This window comes from Macrobrachium nipponense, chromosome 39 (genome assembly GCF_015104395.2).
Source record: "Macrobrachium nipponense isolate FS-2020 chromosome 39, ASM1510439v2, whole genome shotgun sequence".
Lineage (NCBI taxonomy): Eukaryota > Metazoa > Arthropoda > Malacostraca > Decapoda > Palaemonidae > Macrobrachium > Macrobrachium nipponense.
This window is the reverse complement of record NC_061099.1, coordinates 42,970,782-42,991,564: the sequence shown is the minus strand read 5'-3', so window position 1 is coordinate 42,991,564 and position 20,783 is coordinate 42,970,782. Positions and strand designations below refer to the sequence as shown.

The 20,783-nt window shown below is 36.5% G+C and overlaps 1 protein-coding gene across 3 annotated transcripts; it reads left to right on the top strand.

The window, feature by feature from the left end:
- Window positions 1-6,677: 6,677 nt before the first annotated feature.
- LOC135210321 (uncharacterized) lies at window positions 6,678-20,783 on the top strand. 3 transcript variants are annotated; one of them, XM_064243203.1, is made up of 6 exons: window positions 6,700-6,757; window positions 6,984-7,125; window positions 16,994-17,086; window positions 17,698-17,810; window positions 18,583-18,801; window positions 19,157-20,783. In XM_064243203.1, exons 2-6 carry the CDS (start codon window positions 7,083-7,085, stop codon window positions 19,727-19,729), a joined length of 1,041 nt encoding a protein of 346 aa, XP_064099273.1. In that variant the 5' UTR covers window positions 6,700-6,757; window positions 6,984-7,082; the 3' UTR covers window positions 19,730-20,783. The 3 variants fall into 3 exon arrangements, with proteins under 3 accessions (XP_064099274.1, XP_064099272.1, XP_064099273.1); XM_064243204.1 differs by having other exon boundaries at window positions 6,678-7,125; window positions 16,997-17,086; XM_064243202.1 differs by having other exon boundaries at window positions 6,679-7,125.

Below are 20,783 nucleotides of genomic sequence, written 5' to 3'. Positions count from 1 at the left end.
GCCTAGAACGTTTTGAGACATCTGCTCTGTCATTTCCATAAAGGAAGAGATTTTCATTCGATCTTAAGACCTCGAGGCAGTTAGATCTCCCTCTCTCTCTCTCTCTCACTCGACATCGAGATTATTTTAACGTAACGTAAATTTGGTCACTCATAACTTGTGAGAATTCTATATTTGATATTTCTTAGAATATTTAGTGTTATTTAGTTTCTTTTTGTGGAAAAAAAAAAAAAAAAAAAATCTGAACAAACATTTCGTAACGGCGCCTTTTTTTTGTGAAAGTGTAATATACAAGCTGCAGCAAAAGAGAAAGAAACTGGTATACCAAGGTAAAGTGTTGTATATTTTTATTAGTTGCAACTAATAATTGTTAGGAACAGTGAATAACTAATAATGGATAGGGAGTGTGTTTAACTAATAATTGATAGGAACTGTTGTCTGTTAAGAAGGTTTGGTAAAAACTGTTGGTTACAGTGTTATGAAAAAGATTTACACTTTTACACATTGCTGATATTTTTTGTGTTTGTGTCTGTTCCATTGTTTGTGCACTTTTATTCATTTTCTTATTGAAGTGTGTCTTTTTGTTTTATATTTTCATTTGCATTCACAATTTAAATTGACTTAGTTATTTTCATTGCTTTATCATTGCACATTTAATTAAATTTAACACTTGTGAATTGATTTTGCATTTACTTAGAATTCTTTTCAAGTTTTATTGTTGTTTAGCACTTGTGAATTAATTTCAAATTTTCAGTTATTGCCTAACACTTTTGAATTTTGATTGAATTAATTTTCTTGAATTTTATGATAAATTAATTTTAATTTAATTTTACTTAATTTGATTCAAGAATTAATTAAACTTTACTTTGTTTTCAAGTAACAGTAATTTTCCCTGATATTGTGAATTTCACTTATAAAAAATTTTGAATTTAATAATAAATTTTTGTATTTAAAATTTTTATAAGTGTTTTCTTTATCTTACACCAGTATAAATATATATAATTATGACTATATTTATGATAGGTAGAGACATAGAGTGGTAATTGATTTGCTTTCCTTCAATTTAATTGAAGTGACTTAGAACCAGGAAAGTACTTAGACTTCTGAAATCAGGGAAATACTTAGAGTTTGAAAGTTGTTGAAGGAGTGATGCCCTTTGATTAATTTAATTACTTACAAGATTACCTCACACCTGTTTTTGATGAACTTAGTCTGATTTTCTGCAATACTGGTAAGTGTTAAGGGATCACTGTTGCCTTTAGAGTATTCAGTCGTTTAAATGTGTTATGAGGGTTCAGGTGTCTGGCTTTTGGTGAGGTAATATTTGATGCATGGTAACCAGATACTTGGCACTTCGTAACAATATAATATATATATATTATATATATATATATATATATATATATATGTGTGTGTGTATATATATATATATATGTGTAATATATATGTATATATATATATATATATATATATATATATATATATATATATATATATATATATATATATATATATATATCACATCACTGTGATTCATATGAATTATTCAAGCGACAAATGTCCTTTAATATCTAATTCGCTCTACCTCGGAATCAATATTTTCATATATGTAAATCGAAGGGGAATTTTTTAAATTAATAATAATTTCGTCCTCTCGTGGGTTCGAACCAACGTCCAGCAGACAGAGAAGAAATCAGGACTTCAGTGATGTTATCTATTTGGCTAACAAGTAAGGTAGAGCAAATTAGATATTGAAGGACATTTGTAGCTCGAATAATATATTATATATATATATATATATATATATATATATATCTAATAAAAGGAGCCCATAAAAACACCAAAATGTAGAGAGAAAAGTACTATATTTCAGAGACTGCTGTCTCTCTCTTCATATATGAATGAGAAAAGTTTACAGAAAAGGTGGTATTTATATCCAAGAGATTCGTCCACAAGTAAGCCAATTTAGGTCACCCCGCTGATAATCTTCCTTTAATCTTCTTAAGCGTTGGTTGAATGAACACTGCGTCGACGATGTCTGATGTCCAATTCCCTTTTGAGATGTTCATTACCTGCTTCTCTTTTATTAAGGCCGATTCCATCATTTGACTCTTGTACCGGCAGTTGCTGCTATAAATTACACGTGACATATTCCAGTTTATTCTATGGTTATGTTCATTATATGATTGAAAATAGCCGAGTTCTGTTGTCCATACCTAACTGACCGTTTGTGTTGTATTAATCTCTGGGGAAGTGATTTACCTGTAAATCCGATGTAAGATTGGTCACAGTCCTGGCATGGGATCTCATATACCCCCGAGTCTTTGGGCGATGTCTTTTGTTGGACGTTAATCAGGGATTTGGCTAAGGTATTTGGGTAGGTAAATGCAAAAGGGTTGGATTTCCCAAGGGTGTGAGTTACTCTCTTAATCGTCTCCAGGTGGGGAATTTTTATTTTATTGTTGGGTGTGTCTCTGGTCTTGTCTTTAGGGGGTCGGTAGAAAATTACGTTTGCTTTTTGAATTGCTTTCTCAATTATATGGTCAGGATACTTTAAAGATGAGAGTTGCTTGCGAATTAGTTCAAATTCTTTTTCCAGGAAATCTGGGGAACAAATTCGTAAGGCTCTTAAGAATAGGTTGCTAGCTAGACTTATCTTGATAGTATTGTCATGATAGCTAAAGTAGTGAATATATGAAAGTGAGAACGTTGGTTTTCTGTATATGGTAAATTTGTATTCTGTCGTGTCTCTGATTATTAAAACATCAAGAAAAGGAATTTTGTTGTCTGTTTCCCATTCAACTTTAAATTTGATGCTGGGCACTAATGCGTTTAATTTTGAGAGGAATTCATTAAAATTACCCCACTTATTATCCCAAAATGTTAGTATGTCATCCACGTACCTCATCCACAGCATGTTTCTGGGTTTTATTGCATTTATTACTGTAGTTTCAAAGTATTCCATGTACAGAATCATTCTACAAGCACAAATTCGGGTGTAGTATGGGTAGTCCTTTAAGTCCTATTTTAGCCAATCTGTACATGGAATACTTTGAAACTACAGTAATAAATGCAATAAAACCCAAAAACATGCGTTTAATTTTGAGAGGAATTCATTAAAATTACCCCACTTATTATCCCAAAATGTTAGTATGTCATCCACGTACCTCATCCCACAGCATGTTTCTGGGTTTTATTGCATTTATTACTGTAGTTTTCAAAGTATTCCATGTACAGAATCATTCTACAAGCACAAATTCGGGTGTAGTATGGGTAGTCCTTTAAGTCCTATTTTAGCCAATCTGTACATGGAATACTTTGAAACTACAGTAATAAATGCAATAAAACCCAAAAAACATGCTGTGGATGAGATACGTGGATGACATACTAACATTTTGGGATAATAAGTGGGGTAATTTTAATGAATTCCTCTCAAAATTAAACGCATTAGTGCCCAGCATCAAATTTAAAGTTGAATGGGAAACAGACAACAAAATTCCTTTTCTTGATGTTTTAATAATCAGAGACACGACAGAATACAAATTTACCATATACAGAAAACCAACGTTCTCACTTTCATATATTCACTACTTTAGCTATCATGACAATACTATCAAGATAAGTCTAGCTAGCAACCTATTCTTAAGAGCCTTACGAATTTGTTCCCCAGATTTCCTGGAAAAAGAATTTGAACTAATTCGCAAGCAACTCTCATCTTTAAAGTATCCTGACCATATAATTGAGAAAAGCAATTCAAAAAGCAAACGTAATTTTCTACCGACCCCCTAAAGACAAGACCAGAGACACACCCAACAATAAAATAAAAATTCCCCACCTGGAGACGATTAAGAGAGTAACTCACACCCTTGGGAAATCCAACCCTTTTGCATTTACCTACCCAAATACCTTAGCCAAATCCCTGATTAACGTCCAACAAAAGACATCGCCCAAAGACTCGGGGGTATATGAGATCCCATGCCAGGACTGTGACCAATCTTACATCGGATTTACAGGTAAATCACTTCCCCAGAGATTAATACAACACAAACGGTCAGTTAGGTATGGACAACAGAACTCGGCTATTATTCAATCACTATAAATGACATAACCATAGAATAAACTGGAATATGTCACGTGTAATTTATAGCAGCAACTGCCGGTACAAGAGTCAAATGATGGAATCGGCCTTAATAAAAGAGAAGCAGGTAATGAACATCTCAAAAGGGAATTGGACATCAGACATCGTCGACGAGCAGTGTTCATTCAACCAACGCTTAAGAAGATTAAAGGAAGATTATCAGCGGGGGTGACCTAAATTGGCTTACTTGTGGACGAATCTCTTGGTATAAATACCACCTTTTCTGTAAACTTTTCTCATTCATATACCTGAAGAGAGAGCAGCAGTCTCTGAAATATAGTACTTTTCTCTCTACATTTTGGTGTTTTTATGGGCTCCTTTTATTAGATGGAATTCTGTTGTTACAGAACACCTTTACCAGTCATATATATATATATATATATATATATATATATATATATATATATATATATATATAAAGGCATTGGGACTTACAACGTTCAAAGGCGCTCTTCAGGTTTTAAGAGGAGGCAGAACTTATATTTAAAACGTGGCTACCTTGAAAAGCAGTAAACTGAAATTCGACATTAAACAGTTGTGGGCCGGAGTTGGGGAGAAGTACAGAAGAGGAAATTATTTTCATTTATTGCAGCATGCTTGCACGGACATCCGCACGCATTACGAAAGATCTCTGACAATATCTCAGATAATACTGCAATCGGCAGCCCTTCGTGAGTAAATCTTTCCTTTAGGTGACTGTAATGATTTCCTGAACCGACAAATACTTAGGGTAAAATGTTTAAAATACAGAATCTGCAACGCCTATTGGCCCTACTAGAAAAATGCTATAGGGTCGAACTGTCGAATACTTTAAAAAATAAAGACAAAAAATTCTCACTAGCGCTTCCATGCCATTTGTCTGACCAAGAGGCAGAAAAATGGAAAGGGCGAAGTAAAAAAAAAATAAATACAAATTTTAACAATAAAGTTATTCAATACAAGCTTGAATCCATGCCCCTATTTCGATAGCAAGGTTATGTGACCCGTCCTCCAAATTCAAATTCTAATAATCAAACCGATGTACTTCATTGTACTTATATATATTTGGCATGTGAATTTACTGCATCAAGAGCCAAATAATTCGCCCAGAATTAATTTGTACCATATGGAATCTCTCCCCACAGAAAGTCTGTTTAATTAAGATTTCTGTATTGTATACGAAGGCAGGGGAGTAAGTGGGTCCTGGGAGTAATATGATACCTGTACGAAGCGGGGGGGATGGAAATTTAATCTCCACACCCCCCATGAGAGAGCTGTCCGATCGTACATTAAATAAATGACATTTTCTTCATGTCATATGAACTTAAATTTAACGAATAAAAGATGTGTGATCACCTATTTTGTTGGCTGGGTACTGCGGTCTCATTCCTCGCTATAGGAAGAAATCTGCTGAGAACGAGCTGTTTGTTTTAACCAAACGAACTATCTCTACTCATTAATCCTCTTTATTTTTGTTTGCCTTTTCAGTCCGAATGCTTTCTTATCCAGATTTACGTTCTGGCTCCCTGCTATTCTTCACCATTCTACGCGTAAGTCTCTGCGTTCCCAGAGATATTCTCTGAATATTTTCACACTCTTCAGCTGTCAACTTCCTTTCCCCGAGTCGTCAACTTCTCTCTCATTTGTTCCAGAATTCGTTTCCTTTGACGAATTAACGACAATTCTTCTCCCCCCCTCCCTCCCCTTCCCCCTTCTGAGCGAGGCTAAACTCTTTTTCATTTCTGTTGGCGGTAAGGAAACAAGGACGAAAGAATCTGCGTTTTCATGGGAGAGATGAAATGCATTTCTAACAAGGCGAGTTCCGTAGTATATAGGAGCGATGAGGGCGCTAAAAAAGAAAAAAAATAATAATACTAATAATAATAATAATCTCGACTATGTCATCGTTCAGAATGTATTTTTCGATTATGTTAAAGTTGGGAAACTAAAGCACAAATCTCAGAGGAAGGCCTATCTCCCGTCGTGGATAAAGCATTCAGAACGTAATTGTCATTCTGTCATTAGCCTAACTTAAAACAACTAATTATAGGATCAGCGACAGAGAGAGAGAGAGAGAGAGAGAGAGAGAGAGAGAGAGAGAGAGAGAGAGAGAGAGAGAGAGAGAATAGCAGGCAACATAGAACTGAACCACCTCGTTAAGTCCGGTATTTATGAAACGTAATATGCAACGGCCGGATTTCTGATTGATCGATTGGTGTATCCAACGACAATACAAAATCGACCGTCTGGGTCTGAACCCGAGAGGCTAAAATCGTCTGTAATGCGTCGGAAATACATCGAGCAGCCGTTTTGAGGTTGTCATTATGCCATTCATTAACGCAATGTCTTCATTGTCTGAAAACTTGAAAAGAATATCTTTAAAAGCCATTCGTCAAGGAAGAAATGGCTAAACCACCTTCAGAACGAGAGAAAAGGAAGTAAAGAGGGTCTTTGCCCCACGATTTTCGCAGCTAAAATGTATCCGTCATGTCAGCTCGTGACTAATTGTTCAAGCGGTCAGGTATCAAAAGTGGAATACTGTAAGGGGGTCGACCCACGAACCAGAGAGGCACTTGTCGCCCGCCCTGTGGCACCTACCACCTGCTCTCGTGGCGCGGCGCGAGTTCTGCGTTTTAATCGGTCTGTGTCGCATCCCGCTGCTCTTTTTGTTCTTTTTTTTTTACATTGCTTTTTGCATCTTTGGAATATAAGTATACGCCTTCAGGAAGTAAAAATCTGAACTAGAAACCTTTATGAGACATTTAACTGAACTGTGACTGGAAAACGTTTCACCGATAAAAATTCCGCGAGAACTTTTTTTTACTAGACTCTGAATACGGAAATAAGACTATTTTTATTCCAGCAGGACCACTGTAGTAGACGCTAGTGATCAAAATAATTTCCGAAGTAATCAAACAGTAGCGATTTTCTCTCGGATTTTGAGGACCGACAGAACATCACCGCCATGGAAACAAAGATGAAGCGTTCCAGTCGATCAGCGATGAGAGGTTAGTAGTATTCCAAGTTGAAACTATTTGTCCTTCTCTCTAACATATATTACTGTCGATGTCTTGTGGACATCTTCCCGTCTTCTTCTTTGTCTAGCTTCACTGTGCCTCTGCTGAGGAGCCGTTTCAAAGGAATATCCCACCTACTGCTACTACTACCACCTGAGAAACGAATGAAGCAGCCTTCGGACTTTGGACCTGGCAGTTTTTCGACTTGCATGGAACGTTGGGAAGGTTAAGGCACTGCCAAAAACAATCCAGAAATGCTGTAAAACTTCGGGGTATCTATAGCGTATTCAGCATCTGTTCCTTGACGAGCTGGTATTAAACAAAATAAAAACAGCTCTGAATACCGTTTTACCGGTTCATTTTTTAAATGGCTTGTAAGGGGTAATTATTCTTTACTCCACTAAACGGGGAGCATACATACATACATACATACGTACATACGTATTAACATATACATATAGCAGCACAATGCAAATTATTCAACACAATCAATTTGACCTGCATAAGGTCAACTGTTGATTGTTAAAGTAACATTCTTTGCAAATGATCAAATCAGTGATCGGAGAAAGAAACTTCTGGTAAACACATCCAGTGAGCAAATAAAGGAAAAGAATGAAAGAGAAGCCAAAGAAAATGGGCGAGAATCCACGCACGTTTACTTGGGGGCGCGTACTAACATTTACGGTCAAACAAAGCGTTAATTCATCAACGAAAATTAAAATAAGTACGCTATATCTTATAAGAAATGATTGTTATGTACTATATAGCATGCACATTATTTGATTATATTTTCATTCTAATAAATAATCCAGAAATTATTTTATTTTATTTTTATTCTAATAAAATAATCCATAAATAACTTCTCCTAAAATTCCTGTTTCCTTAACTTGACGTGAAACACCTTTTCCAGACCTTTCCAGGCTCTTCCACAGCTTTCCTACCCTCCAACAAGAATAACAATAAAGCACTTCTTAGGTTTACTCCCCGAGTAAGCCAAATGACACAAATATATAAAAGCAAAATGTTGAAGATAATAGATAATTAGGAAGCAGGCATGCTAAAAAATTGCATAAATATAATATAGAATTTAAGCCAAAGGGCAAGTGCTGGGACCTATGAGGTCATTCACAGCTCTGAAACGGAAATTGATTGTGAAAAGGTATTAAAGGTGTAACTGAAGGAAAGCTCCCAGTTGCACGATTTAAAAAAAATTGTCAGAAGGTGGAATGTAAGATGGAAGAAAGAGAATATGAAAGGAGGTACGGTAAAACGAACGAAAGGGGTTGCAGCTTGGGACCCAACCCAAGGGACACGGCAAAGAACCTTACGTAGGCCTGAGCGGGGCACTGACGGCACTATTCCCCTTCGGAGTATTTGACAAATATCAATACTTTTCATGGAATGGAGTTTGTTGCTAAAGTGCGATTCTTTTTTATATAAAATTTTCTAATACTACCAACGAGTAGAGTGAGTTAGACGCCATGCTATTAGCGTCTTAGTAACGCGTAGTGCACTACATGAGGTGAACCGACGGCACTACCTCCTGAGCGGTCATCCAGCGCTGAAAGGGAAACTGACAGTAAGACGGTTTGACGGTGTGAGAGGCGGAAAACCTCATAGCAGTTGCACTATGAAACAACTGTTAGGAGAGGGTGGAAATTACGACGGAAGAACACGAAAATAGGAACGAAATGGGTTGCAGCTATGAGGCGAAGGGACGCTGCAAAGAACCTATGTAATGCCTACAGCACACCGGGTGAGATGCACTGAGGGCGCTATCCCGCTACGGGGCATTGTACTAGGTCTAGACAAGGAAGGAGGATTATGGATCAAACGCTTGTTATGGATCGATGATAGGAGAAAAGTGAAATCTGAGGGGACAAACTGACTGTGCTTATAAATAAAGCTTATGACAGTTTCATACGACTTTCAGCATTTCTGCTAAGCCTCGTAAACTCCCTCAAAACTTTTTCCCAAATTAACAAATAATTTCTAAACTTGAACCATCTTTAAACATTTCTCAGCGGCTGTTCCTTTGCTTTCAATCGGTGGTTGTAGTCTCATCTCTCGTAACCATCTAAATATCACGCATTTTAGAGCATCCTTCAGTACGAACTTCAGCTTCTATGTTCGCGAATGCTCGTATATTCACAATATTTATTCAGTCTACAAATACCCTGACCTCTTTACCTCTTTCGTTCTCTTTGTGTTCAGAGCAAGATTTCTGTTCATCTAATTCATCTCTACATTTTAAACGATCACCCAAAAAATGCCCTTCTTTTCTGTTGTCTTTTGGATCAAACACCTATTCCAGCAGAGAAGCAATTTTCCTACTTCGGGAACAAACTTTTACCCCTTCCCCTCTTCGAAAGCAACTTATTCCAATATTCGTTTGACCAACAGAAATTAACGACTAATCGTTACCCAGCAAATTTTACCAGTGATTTACCTTCTGCCCTATTATTTTGTTTGCATGTTTGTATGGTGTTTGGCGCTGCATGGAACCAGTGGTTATTCAGCGACGGGACCAACGACTTTACGTGACTTCCAAACCACGTCGAGAGTGAACTTCTATCACCATTCTGCCCTATTATCACAATTTAAAATTTTCACTACCTTTCTGGTCAACCGTTACTAAGGCGTCAATCTTGACTTCTTTTAAACTTGGCATATTAATGTTATTCTTTTTCTGAAATTCTGAATACATTTCCCACACTTTGACAATTTATCTTTATACCATCGTTTCACAGCATCAATTCAAGTCTCATGAAGCGAAAATTGTCTCCAAATAATTTGCCAAGACCCTTCCTGAATTCTCAAGACATATTAGTATTATTCTCCACTAACAAGTGATCCTAAACACAGCATAAAAGTCTTATGGGTGACTTACTTGAAAGGAAACGGTTTTCTTTGCCTGGTGAATCTGCATTACATCTGGATGATGGCAACTCTGAAGATCCGTTGACCGTTGAGGACTTCAGCATTCAAACGCGAGGAAAACACAAAAAATAGACGCAATATACGACTTTGTCTTCACATCTCTCGAGCAATTTTGGTCCTAAAAGATGAAAGGTAAAACAACATTAATTTCCACAACCATAACTTCAGAGCAACAAACCCTTAATACGTAAATTACATTTTCTGTGCACAAAATATACAACTGTATTGTACGTACACGATTCAGAAGCCTCATTAACATTCAGTTGAGGAAAAAACTACATTTGTCGACAGGATGCGTCACTCGGCAAGAAGGCATAAATATCGGGATACATCCCATTTCGTAATAAACTGTTAAACTGTTTTTCTCCTCCAAAACAACTTATGTAATTATGCTACATTGTAAGAAAATCGCAATAAACTGTTTTGTCCTCCAAAACAACTTTTACAATGCAATTAATTAGAAGGTGGTGATGATAAGAGTTCAAAAAATGGAGACGAACCGGACTGGTTACGAAATGGGCAGATCCCGTATAACATAAACCTGTTAAAGTAATTAATTTAATCCTCTTTCGCGACGCTGCTCTATTACTAGACAGAGCTTAAACATTGAAGTAAGACATTTAGTAAGTTATTACTTCGGTCACGTTCCCCTCTGAGTTATTCGTTTCATGAGTAAGGGGAGAGTCAAATTTCTCCGTCATTTGGGTTACACGCATAGAATTATTGACTGACATTTTCCTGAAAGCCATGCATCGTAAGGAACGTTCTGCATAACATTTCAATTCGAGATTCTCCAGCAAATCTGCAGTAGGCCTACTCTCAGAAGGCTTTTTTTTTTTTTTTTTTTTTTTTTAGCATAACAATCTTCCCTGACATTTACCATCATTTCTGTCTTCGTGTAACCCTCCCGTTGCGTGAACATTTAATTCCATTCCCTGTCTAGCTCGCTGTTAGTAACATTCCCAACATTAGATAAATCTTATGGGCTCGTCGTTATTTCATTTCATTCACCGTCACTATACCTATTATCCTTCTGCCCGTCATTTGCCTGCATTTGCATTTTTCTTCTGATCTCTCTTTCTCATCACGCTTTTCTGAACCACAGGCGGAAATTCTGACACAAGGTATGTGGGCATTAACTTTGCGTCCACAACACATTCAACAATCACTTGCATGTTTCTGGGACGAAGTACATTTTCATGTTGCTATTCATTTAAAATAAAATTACAATATTTTATCCATGGATTCTTACAGAGGAAGGAATACTTCATTTGGTGGTAATAATAATAATAATTTTTGGTACGCATGCCAATAAGTAGCCCACTGCCATGCTGAAAACCTTTTAAGTAGCCTACGGCAATGTCTTCCATATAGAGTAATGTTAACCGACACATAAGCAATAACAAGGCTTAACCACTCTATACCCATTGGTAACTCGGTCTTCATACCCTTGAAATAAACGTCCATGAACAGAATGCTTAATAAGTTTTTGTATACCACAAATTGCCATGTCCCACCAGAACATTTTCACCAATCACAGAAAGCGTCACTAGATGGCATAACTTTGGGCGCAGCATAGGCTACTGATATTCAGGCCCCAATAATAATCCCCGAAAGCAAAACAACACAAATAACTGTACCTTCCAATCCCGCACAACTTAAACAGTCCTGGGAAGATGATATACATCAAGTGGTAAACAGAACTGGAAAATCTTTATGACATCAGGGTTAATCTTTCTGTCTCGACTGCTCCCAATGCTTCTTCTTCCTTGATTATGGCAGTGTTGCCACTGGATCCGCATATGAATTCCGTCTGGTTCCGACTGGTGGTAACGAAAACGGCCTTCAAAACGGGTATTTGTGTAAACTTGACTTTCATTTCTTGGATAACTAAAGAAAATTAGAGCAGCTATAAATTGCATCCCATTCATATTAAATGGAGCTGACAAATGTCATGATGAAAATATATTGTAATTTTCATCATTAACATTCATCCACTCTAACGAAGATGATTTTATATATTTTTTTCATTTTTTTAACAAAATACAGTATATGAACGAAATAAAAATTTTTACTGACATAAAATGATACAGCACATAACACATCTTTAGCATGAAATATTTCATACAATTCTTAAGTATGGCCTATCTGGCTACCAGATTCTAAAAACAGTAATAAATATTGGAGCGTTATAATGTAAGGTCACATAATAACATAAATTAGTGGCTTGATATAACAGAATAGATATACTGTAACAAAAAATAAAATTTTCTTTGGCAAAAGATATTTCAAATGTCCTCCCAATTATTATTACTAAAAATGCTAATATTAACGGCAAAAACTTTTCAATTACTGATCCTAAAGTATGTCTTCCTGTTCGTCCTCAACATTCTCATGTTGTTCTGGGCTTCTTTGTACTACCTTAATCGTCTTTGCAGTAGGTTCGAATTGCACACAGCCACCCTCTCTCTCTCTTTTACGGTTTCCGACACAATTGCTAAAGCTGCTTGGGTTGAGGTGTGGAAAGCCTGTTCCTAGTTTTTGGTTTTTATCAAATTCATCTTCGAAAATATTCTTTGGGCATCTGCATTTGAGTGGGTAGGGAAACAATATTCAGAGCAAACGTAGGCAAAATTTTGAATTCTGGTTGACCATTTTCATTCTTTACATTTGCAAGATAAAGGAAAAATGCCTCCGCATTATGATGCTTTTGTATCTCCTGGATGTCTACATTAGGTATATGTCTCCATTCATAATCCAATTTCTGAACATCACCTGAATATATTAGTGGGACCTCTATGACTAACTCGGACAGTGTTAGCATACTTAGTAGGGCGTAATTTCTTATACAATTTGCGACAGATAGTGTACTGCATAACTGCAACAATTTCGAGTTTAAAGAAAACCTCTCCTTTATTTGAACACAAGCTGTTCGATGAACTGTCGACACTGCTTTTAATATCAGCAATCATTGTATCATTTGCAGCTATATTCGGTTCTTGGAATGATTTGTGAACATTAGCACCTAAGAATACTTGATTCAAGGAATAAATAAAGTTTGTTTCATCACTAGAGTCAATAATATTGAGCTGACTATCAGTAACTTTACTAGGCATATAATAAAACCTTAAATATCTGAGTACAAAATCCTAGCTTATTGAAATTGTTAAAATATGGCAATATAAAATCTAAAAATTGAAATATATAAGCAACTATGGAGTCTTGCAAGGCATTATATATTGATTGTGAAGATGTCAATCTGTCTTCTAAATGCTTATTTGAGAAATACAAGGCGAGGGGTCTCCATTGCTCCAGTACACATTTTCTTGGAAGTGTCTTCGCTGCGTTTGAGGCACAAAGGTGAATTGAGTGACAGGCGCATTTATAAATTGTGATACCTGGTGCTGCTTTCTTCAGTCTACTAATTATGATTATGCTGGCCCATAATGTTACTGGCGCCATGTGCCGCAAATCCAATCAAATTTTCTATGGGATTTCATGTCCTGAAAGCAAGTTCATAATCAAATAAAAGAGATGTCGTCCTGTCGATCCCTCATCTTATGCTAGACTGTATGGATGGGGCATTAGACTTAAACAAAGGTTAGGTAATTCTATAAATATAATATCTATATTTATTGTTAAAATTTTAATGGGAATTTATTACTGGACAATTCATTACAGAAATGACATGATCCCTATGACATTCAAATTAATCCATATTTTTAACATAGGCAGGTTATAGAAGACCCTGCTAATTCATACTGGGTTTAACCTTATGCTCGTTGCAACAGATGTGCGAGACGAGAAGTTGTTTAGTTCTTTGATACAGAAATGCAAGTTTTAAAGGGCCATGCGCTTTCAGCATTAAAGTTATTGGATAACATTAAGATTCATTAGTACTCAGATATTAAATATCAATAGCTGCAGCAAATACAATTGTAACCAATGGTAATGGTACGTTTTAGGTACCAACCACACATATTGTGGGATAAGTCAAGGCAAATACGGTATAGACTCACGTGTAACAAGAGGTCTTACTCGATAATTTTTCCGACCAGAGTCTGGTTCCGACAAACCAACACAAGTATCAGCCAAAACTTCCAAATTAGTTACCATTTTCATACTTTATTTTGTTATTTTTAGTTGTAAATACAATTCAGTTCAACAGATAATTGAAACATACATTTTATATCATAAAAATAAAAAGATATAAAAACAAAAATATATTGTTTAGCCTTGATAACTATGCGGAAATTTTTTCCGTTCCGGACAGAGTAATAACGGAAATCGGAAAATGAAATGATGGTGCTCGCACCGTGGATTTATTTTTCCGTCATAACCTCAAGAATTCCGCATTTTGGCAACGCTGGATTATGGTAAAGGAGACGGGCCGGCCGTAAGATATAATTTATTATTATAATTTTTTTGTGCTAAACAATATCAAGAAAAGCGTCTGTGTAATTCAGTAAAGCAAGTAATCTGAGAAATTTACCGAGAATGAGAAGTCTCCCGACATGTGTTTTATGTTTTTACGTACACATTCCCTAGGTTTATGGTACTAAACATGGCGGAAGCTCTGCGGTACGGAATGTTCACCACCAGAACCTCGGGGATGAACGTAAAAACAGGGAAAAAAAAAGACGGTAAAATTTTAATTAACTCGGCAACTTACTCAAATAATCTTACATGTACCGTATATATACTCTTTTTCATATTGTGCAACCAAAGAATTATATTAATGAACTCCCGACATATGCCCTGCACGAATCACCTCTACCTCTCTAACTTGGTTTCCTTAGTCTCTTTAAGACTTTTGCTCAAACACAAATCTTTATTGCTCCAGCCATTCTGTGGCAACCTCTCCTCTTATCCTAGCGTCATCACCACATAACAATTTGTCTTCTGCACCATTGGTCTTCAGCACCCTCAACATTGCTTCCATCTTGAACCAAAAGCTTTTTCACAGTCCACATAAGCCACTTACAGCTTTATCCCTCAAATTTTCAATCTCATTTTTTCCTTTAGTCTTTAGAGTACCGCACACACTCACTGTTACGTAATTTTCTCCTGCCACACTCACCCTAATGCATACAATCATTTAACACATTTTTACTCTTACCATAGTGTCTTCCTGACACTTCCTTAATTGTAGCCAGGGTTGCCGCGAAGTCCGCACATCGCCGAGAAACTAACTCCGCACCGGGAGGTGTAGTACGTGTTACCAAGCAATGTTATTTTGCTACACTAAATAGATGAAATAGTCACCCTGGTTATATTATACTTAATTTTTACCAGTATATGAGTTGGGTCTACTAATTAAACCTTTTTAGAGTTAGATTTTCCCCTTTCCGAAATTCAGTTGCTTGATATCTTTTGAAACATGACGTAACTTTAATGATAGTAAAATTTAGAATCGAACGAGATACGTGAACGGTGTTCAGTCTTGAAGATGACTGATTACATTCCATATATATATATATATATATAATATATATATATATTATGTATATGTATATATATATATATATATATATATATATATATATATATATATATATATATATTTGTGTGTGTGTGTTACTGTTTTATAGTTATTTATTGTTATATATGATTTGATTCGTAAATTAGGCTACAAAGTGAACGCTGGCAAGTAAATTTATTCATAAAGTTTTCAGCAAAAAGTGGGAAGTTAAAACAAACTGCACTGAAATGTATTTCTTTACTAAAAAAACGGTTGCTTTTCACTCGGTTCTTTGCATTAGCCAACTCCATAAATCCTTCGATATCCATAGGTAGTTTGTTCTTTCCTTTATTTTTTTTAAACCACATTTGTCACTTTATGCAATATGCAGTAGTTAATCAGAACCTTGCTAAAGTAATAATGATGATAAACAACCTAATACATAACATAGGTCTAGGCTTAAAAAACGATATTAAACATGTAGGTCTATGCCACCTTTTATTATCCTGATTTTTATTTTGTAATGAGATATTTCCCCCCCCAGGAGAATGGACAGCATATTATACATGTTTTATGGTATATATATGGCAATCCTAAGCCAAACGAATGCCCTATTCAGGGCTATGAGTTTCAAGAAATTGGAAAAGAGCACATCATAAATGATCCAATTTTCAGCAACAAACTACATTGATATAAAGAAAATATACGATCTTAATACACCACTTCCTGAGGCTAGTATACTGGTATCGAAACTTATTCGTTATAATCAGTTGAATCACTTCAATTAATGCAATTGCCTAACACATTTGCACTTGTTTTCTATAAAAAAAAAAAAAAAAATACCATTAAACATGACTAAGTTTACAATAATGTAAGACAGTCTTCGCCCTAAGATTAATTTACAAATTAACCAAATTTTACTAACCTATATATATAATTACGAGGGCAGATTGAAGATTGCTGGACCTAAAGAATGAATACATTGTAGGACATCATGTTTGGGTTACGTCATCTGCTGCTGTCACAATTGACCCAAATCTTAAATTATATTGGGGAGTAAACACTCAAGACTAGTGAGAATGGTCGTTTTTTTAATAATATATTATTTTAAAGAATATTAAATATGTGCAATGTGGTTAATGAAACAGTTATAATTAAAATTAGCTTTAATTAATGGAAAAAAAGTTTCAATAGCATAAAAACAATATGCGGACCTACAGCTCCGCACGCGTGCGGAGTGCAGACCGCAGCTCTGCATTCAAAGACTCCCACTCGAATCTTCTCCGCACTTTTGGTCGTTTCTCCGCGTTTTGGCAAGAGAGAGAGAGAGAGCATCTGAAGTAGGCCTATGACAGAAATTAAATAATACTGCCATTTATTATTGCTTCAAGGAAAAACAGAAGAATAAAAGAAAAAAGGAAGAACAAAATAAGCAACAAATTCGTCTTTTCTTCCCAGCAGGGGGCACCCACAGCAGGAGAAGCAGTAGCAGGAACAAGGAAGTGAACTGTCTGACTTCGACAACGTCGACAGTCGAAGCAGCTGCAATAGGTATGGATGAACCTCTTCAGTTTTTGCTGCTCGTAGTACGCGTAGTGATGTGTGCCGAGTTCTAAAAGGAGGGAAATATGCCGATGACAGAAACAGAAGTCACGCAGAACTATCTATCCATCTGGCTTTTCTCGATGATCTTGTATTTGAGATCGGTGTTAGCCAATTGTAGTAACCAAGTCTCAAAACAGTTGTCGAGATTTTGTTACACCCTGTATTTAAATTTTCAAATTATAATTCTGTTTTCTCTGATTAGTTTATCTAATCTGTGCAAACTAAATGCATGAAAAATTAATAGTTTAAGGTTTCATGTTAAATCCAAAATATCATATAAATTTTGTGCTTTATATACAATCCTGTTGGAGTGACAGTCCAGTGATGTAGTAGGCCTACATTCTCAGTAGCAGTCCGGTCATTAGCTATCTGGCTATAGTTTCACATAATTAAAATTGTGTTGCTAGACAGTCCTTCTAACCTGAATAATTACCCAATAACTCCTCTTTCTACTCCACAATGTATAATGTTCTTATCTGGCGTCGTCTGTTGTTCACAGTCCTTTCTTTTGTTTGAGTGACAAATTCTTTGAAGAATAACTGCATTATCCTTCGCAGGAACTTCGAAGAACGCCCTGAGAGAGAGATCGCGGGTAGAGAGCCTCCGAAGAGCGTACCTCGAACTGCAAGCGGCCATTCCGTCAGTTCCGCCGAACACGAAATTATCGAAAGTAAGGGCTTCCTCGTTTCTCTGCGGTTGTGTGGAAGAAGAAGCACCCGGGGAGAATTTCTTTCCAATTTGGACGATGATAAACTTTTTTAAAATCGGCTAATTAAGGTTAAATGATTTCAGAATAGGTTTGAAATGGTAGGGAGAAAGCACTAGGAAAAATTTTTTTAATGGAGAATTAAGAAGAAAGTCAATTGATAATTGCGGCAACATTTTGAATCCGTGAATGGGGAAACAGGACATCAAATTTTGAAAATTTGTATCTGAAAAGAAACTGAGATTAACGAGAAGTAATTAAAGAAAGAAACTAAAAACTAATTCGTAAAGAAAGCACACTGGCCGAGATATGTATTCTCTAAGTCTAAGGCAAAATCTTCAATAATAAAATAGCTGCAGTCTGTTACAAAAGTACCCCGTACTACTATGAATAACCTGTCAAAATCAACTGGTTCACATAGGCCTAAACCATAAAACAGTAATCATAACAGTAACTTTGAGAAAATTTCGCTTGTATCAAAATTGCCCAGCTAATATCAATAATCATAATTTTTGACAGCAACGCTGGCAAGCATTTAAGTAGGATGTTTTTAATTAAAAAATTGTAAACGTTGTAGATTGTATATAGAAAACGTCATCTTCACTACAGGAATTGAAAAACCTATTTAAAAGAGTAAAAATTATCCGTTATTTTGATCGTCAAAGTCAAATCGTATAAAAGATCTGAGGTAGGCCTACTCTGGCAGAATCACTTTGAAACTCCTCTACTCCAACAGCTAGACGTCCTGATGCTGGCCACGACCTACATATCACACCTGACGCAGCTCCTGCAGGAGGATGACGACGCCCGAAAGTCCCACGACGACAACAACAACGACACGAGTTGCGCCGAAGACGCGGCAGGTGGCGGAGGAGCCAACAGGGAATCGAGTTGTGCAATGCAAGACGTCAGCCCCCAGAAAATGCAACAGAAGGGGCTCCTCCATCCAGTTAAGGTAGAGAGACACAAAACTTAACGTACAATGAGAGAGAGAGAGTACCCGATGATGTGGCTAGGGGTAATAGGTACCATCTTTATGAAGCAATTTTTTTTATTACTATTATTATGACAGTACACATTTTTAAAGGATCGTATAGCACTCACGTCCGTTATTCTCTAATTTCCTCTCAACTACGGTCCACAATAATCGACCGACAGTCATTTACTTATTTCACTGATTATGTTATTATAATCCTGGCAAGAATACGGACCTTTTTGAAGTAAGACATTTACTTTACAAGAATTCTGATTGATTCTGATGGCTGGACAACTGAAACTATTCTCTACGATATGCACATTTTACTTTACAGAAATGGCCTATGAGAGCCCGTTTGTACGCTGATGTGGGAGCTGCCGAGGCAGGACACTTGCTGATCGAGCCAGTGAGAGTGCAGACACATAGTCCCTTCCAGAACAGAACAGATCGCATGCTCTCCCCTTACCAGACAACTTCATTGCACGCTGGCAGCCATCTTCAGCCTCGAATGTCAACCAGCTTCCACCATCCTCATCCGACAGTCCACGTGCAGTGCAAACCACATCCGAGCTTAGTTCCTTTCACCTCATGCGGCTCCTCTTATGATGCATCCACAAACCACTTGGATGAGTTCACCACTAGACCACAAGACACTCTCGGGGGGAAGCCTCTCTCGCGCGCTCACTTCCATCATGGACGTTGGAACCAAGCTGAGTGTTTCCAGAGAAATGGCGGCCAGCAGTGTATTCCGGCTGCGAATTTTCCTGGGTATGCAAATACCTGGCATCCGGATATGGGTTGGGACTCCTACTTGACATACAATGATCTCAATGCCTGCCAAGCCCAGTGTCACGTGTCGCAATCCATGAATGGGTTCAGTGGCTGCTGGACGGCTTGGAATGCCTAACACTCTCGCCTTGATAAGGGTATTATTTCTTAGTCGTAATAGGCTCTAAAAAGAAAGGTTTAGATAAAACTGGCTTTCAAAGACAGTACGCATTAACATTTTAGCTACTTGCACTAACTAACTATATACAATTTTGCTCTAGTTTTGTCCTTGTCTATGAAAATGATTAATGGTTGTACAGTATATACCACTTATGTGTCTCGACATAAGTTTCCGCTGGAGTAGAGATACGTGCGTATTAGTTCTTAGCCAGTCCTACTTTTCCTTTTAGAAAGGCAAGTAGAAATATGCAGCATAATCAAATTTACAATAGAATTACAGGATAACAGCAGCCCGTTACAGTTAGTATGACAGTTATAAATAACTGGTGCAGAAGGCCCAGTCGGAAACCATGGGGTAATCAATCTAAATGCTTGTTGGAATTTGGAACCTTAGCATCTTTATTTTATTTACAGTAATGTTTAAACTCATTTTCGAGTCACTCCTAAATTATTCAGATAATTCAGCGCAAAACTACACATAGAAACATAACAAAAACTTAATTCAATCATTCTAACATTAGAAACTAAAAACATTTTTAGAGTAAAATAGTATGCTTCGAGAAGGCGTCGAAAGAAACATTAAAATAAAACAATCACGCTTCTGACTTCACATATAAATTCACTATGTAGATAATAATAATAAAAGTACTACCTCCCGTAGATTGGAGAATAGCTCCGAGGACTTCGTTAACTAGTTAATGAATTTAAGTCCTTATCGTGAGGAACAAAGTTACCGTCGTAGTACTAGTGCCACTATAAGGAGTGTATACAAGGAAAGAATCATAACCCTCCGAAATAAAACTCGTGTAAAGAGAGAGAGATCTCTGGTTCTTATGCTAACGGGAAACACCTGTCAGCTAATAATAATTAGAATTAGCATCATCATAACCAGTAAACATTAATGTGAAATATCTATTTAAATCATTTCTGAATCGCACGTGTAGCGTTTAATACTACGTACTTTGCATTGAAGATATTGTATCTCTGTTTCTTTAAATAAACTCTAGTGCGAT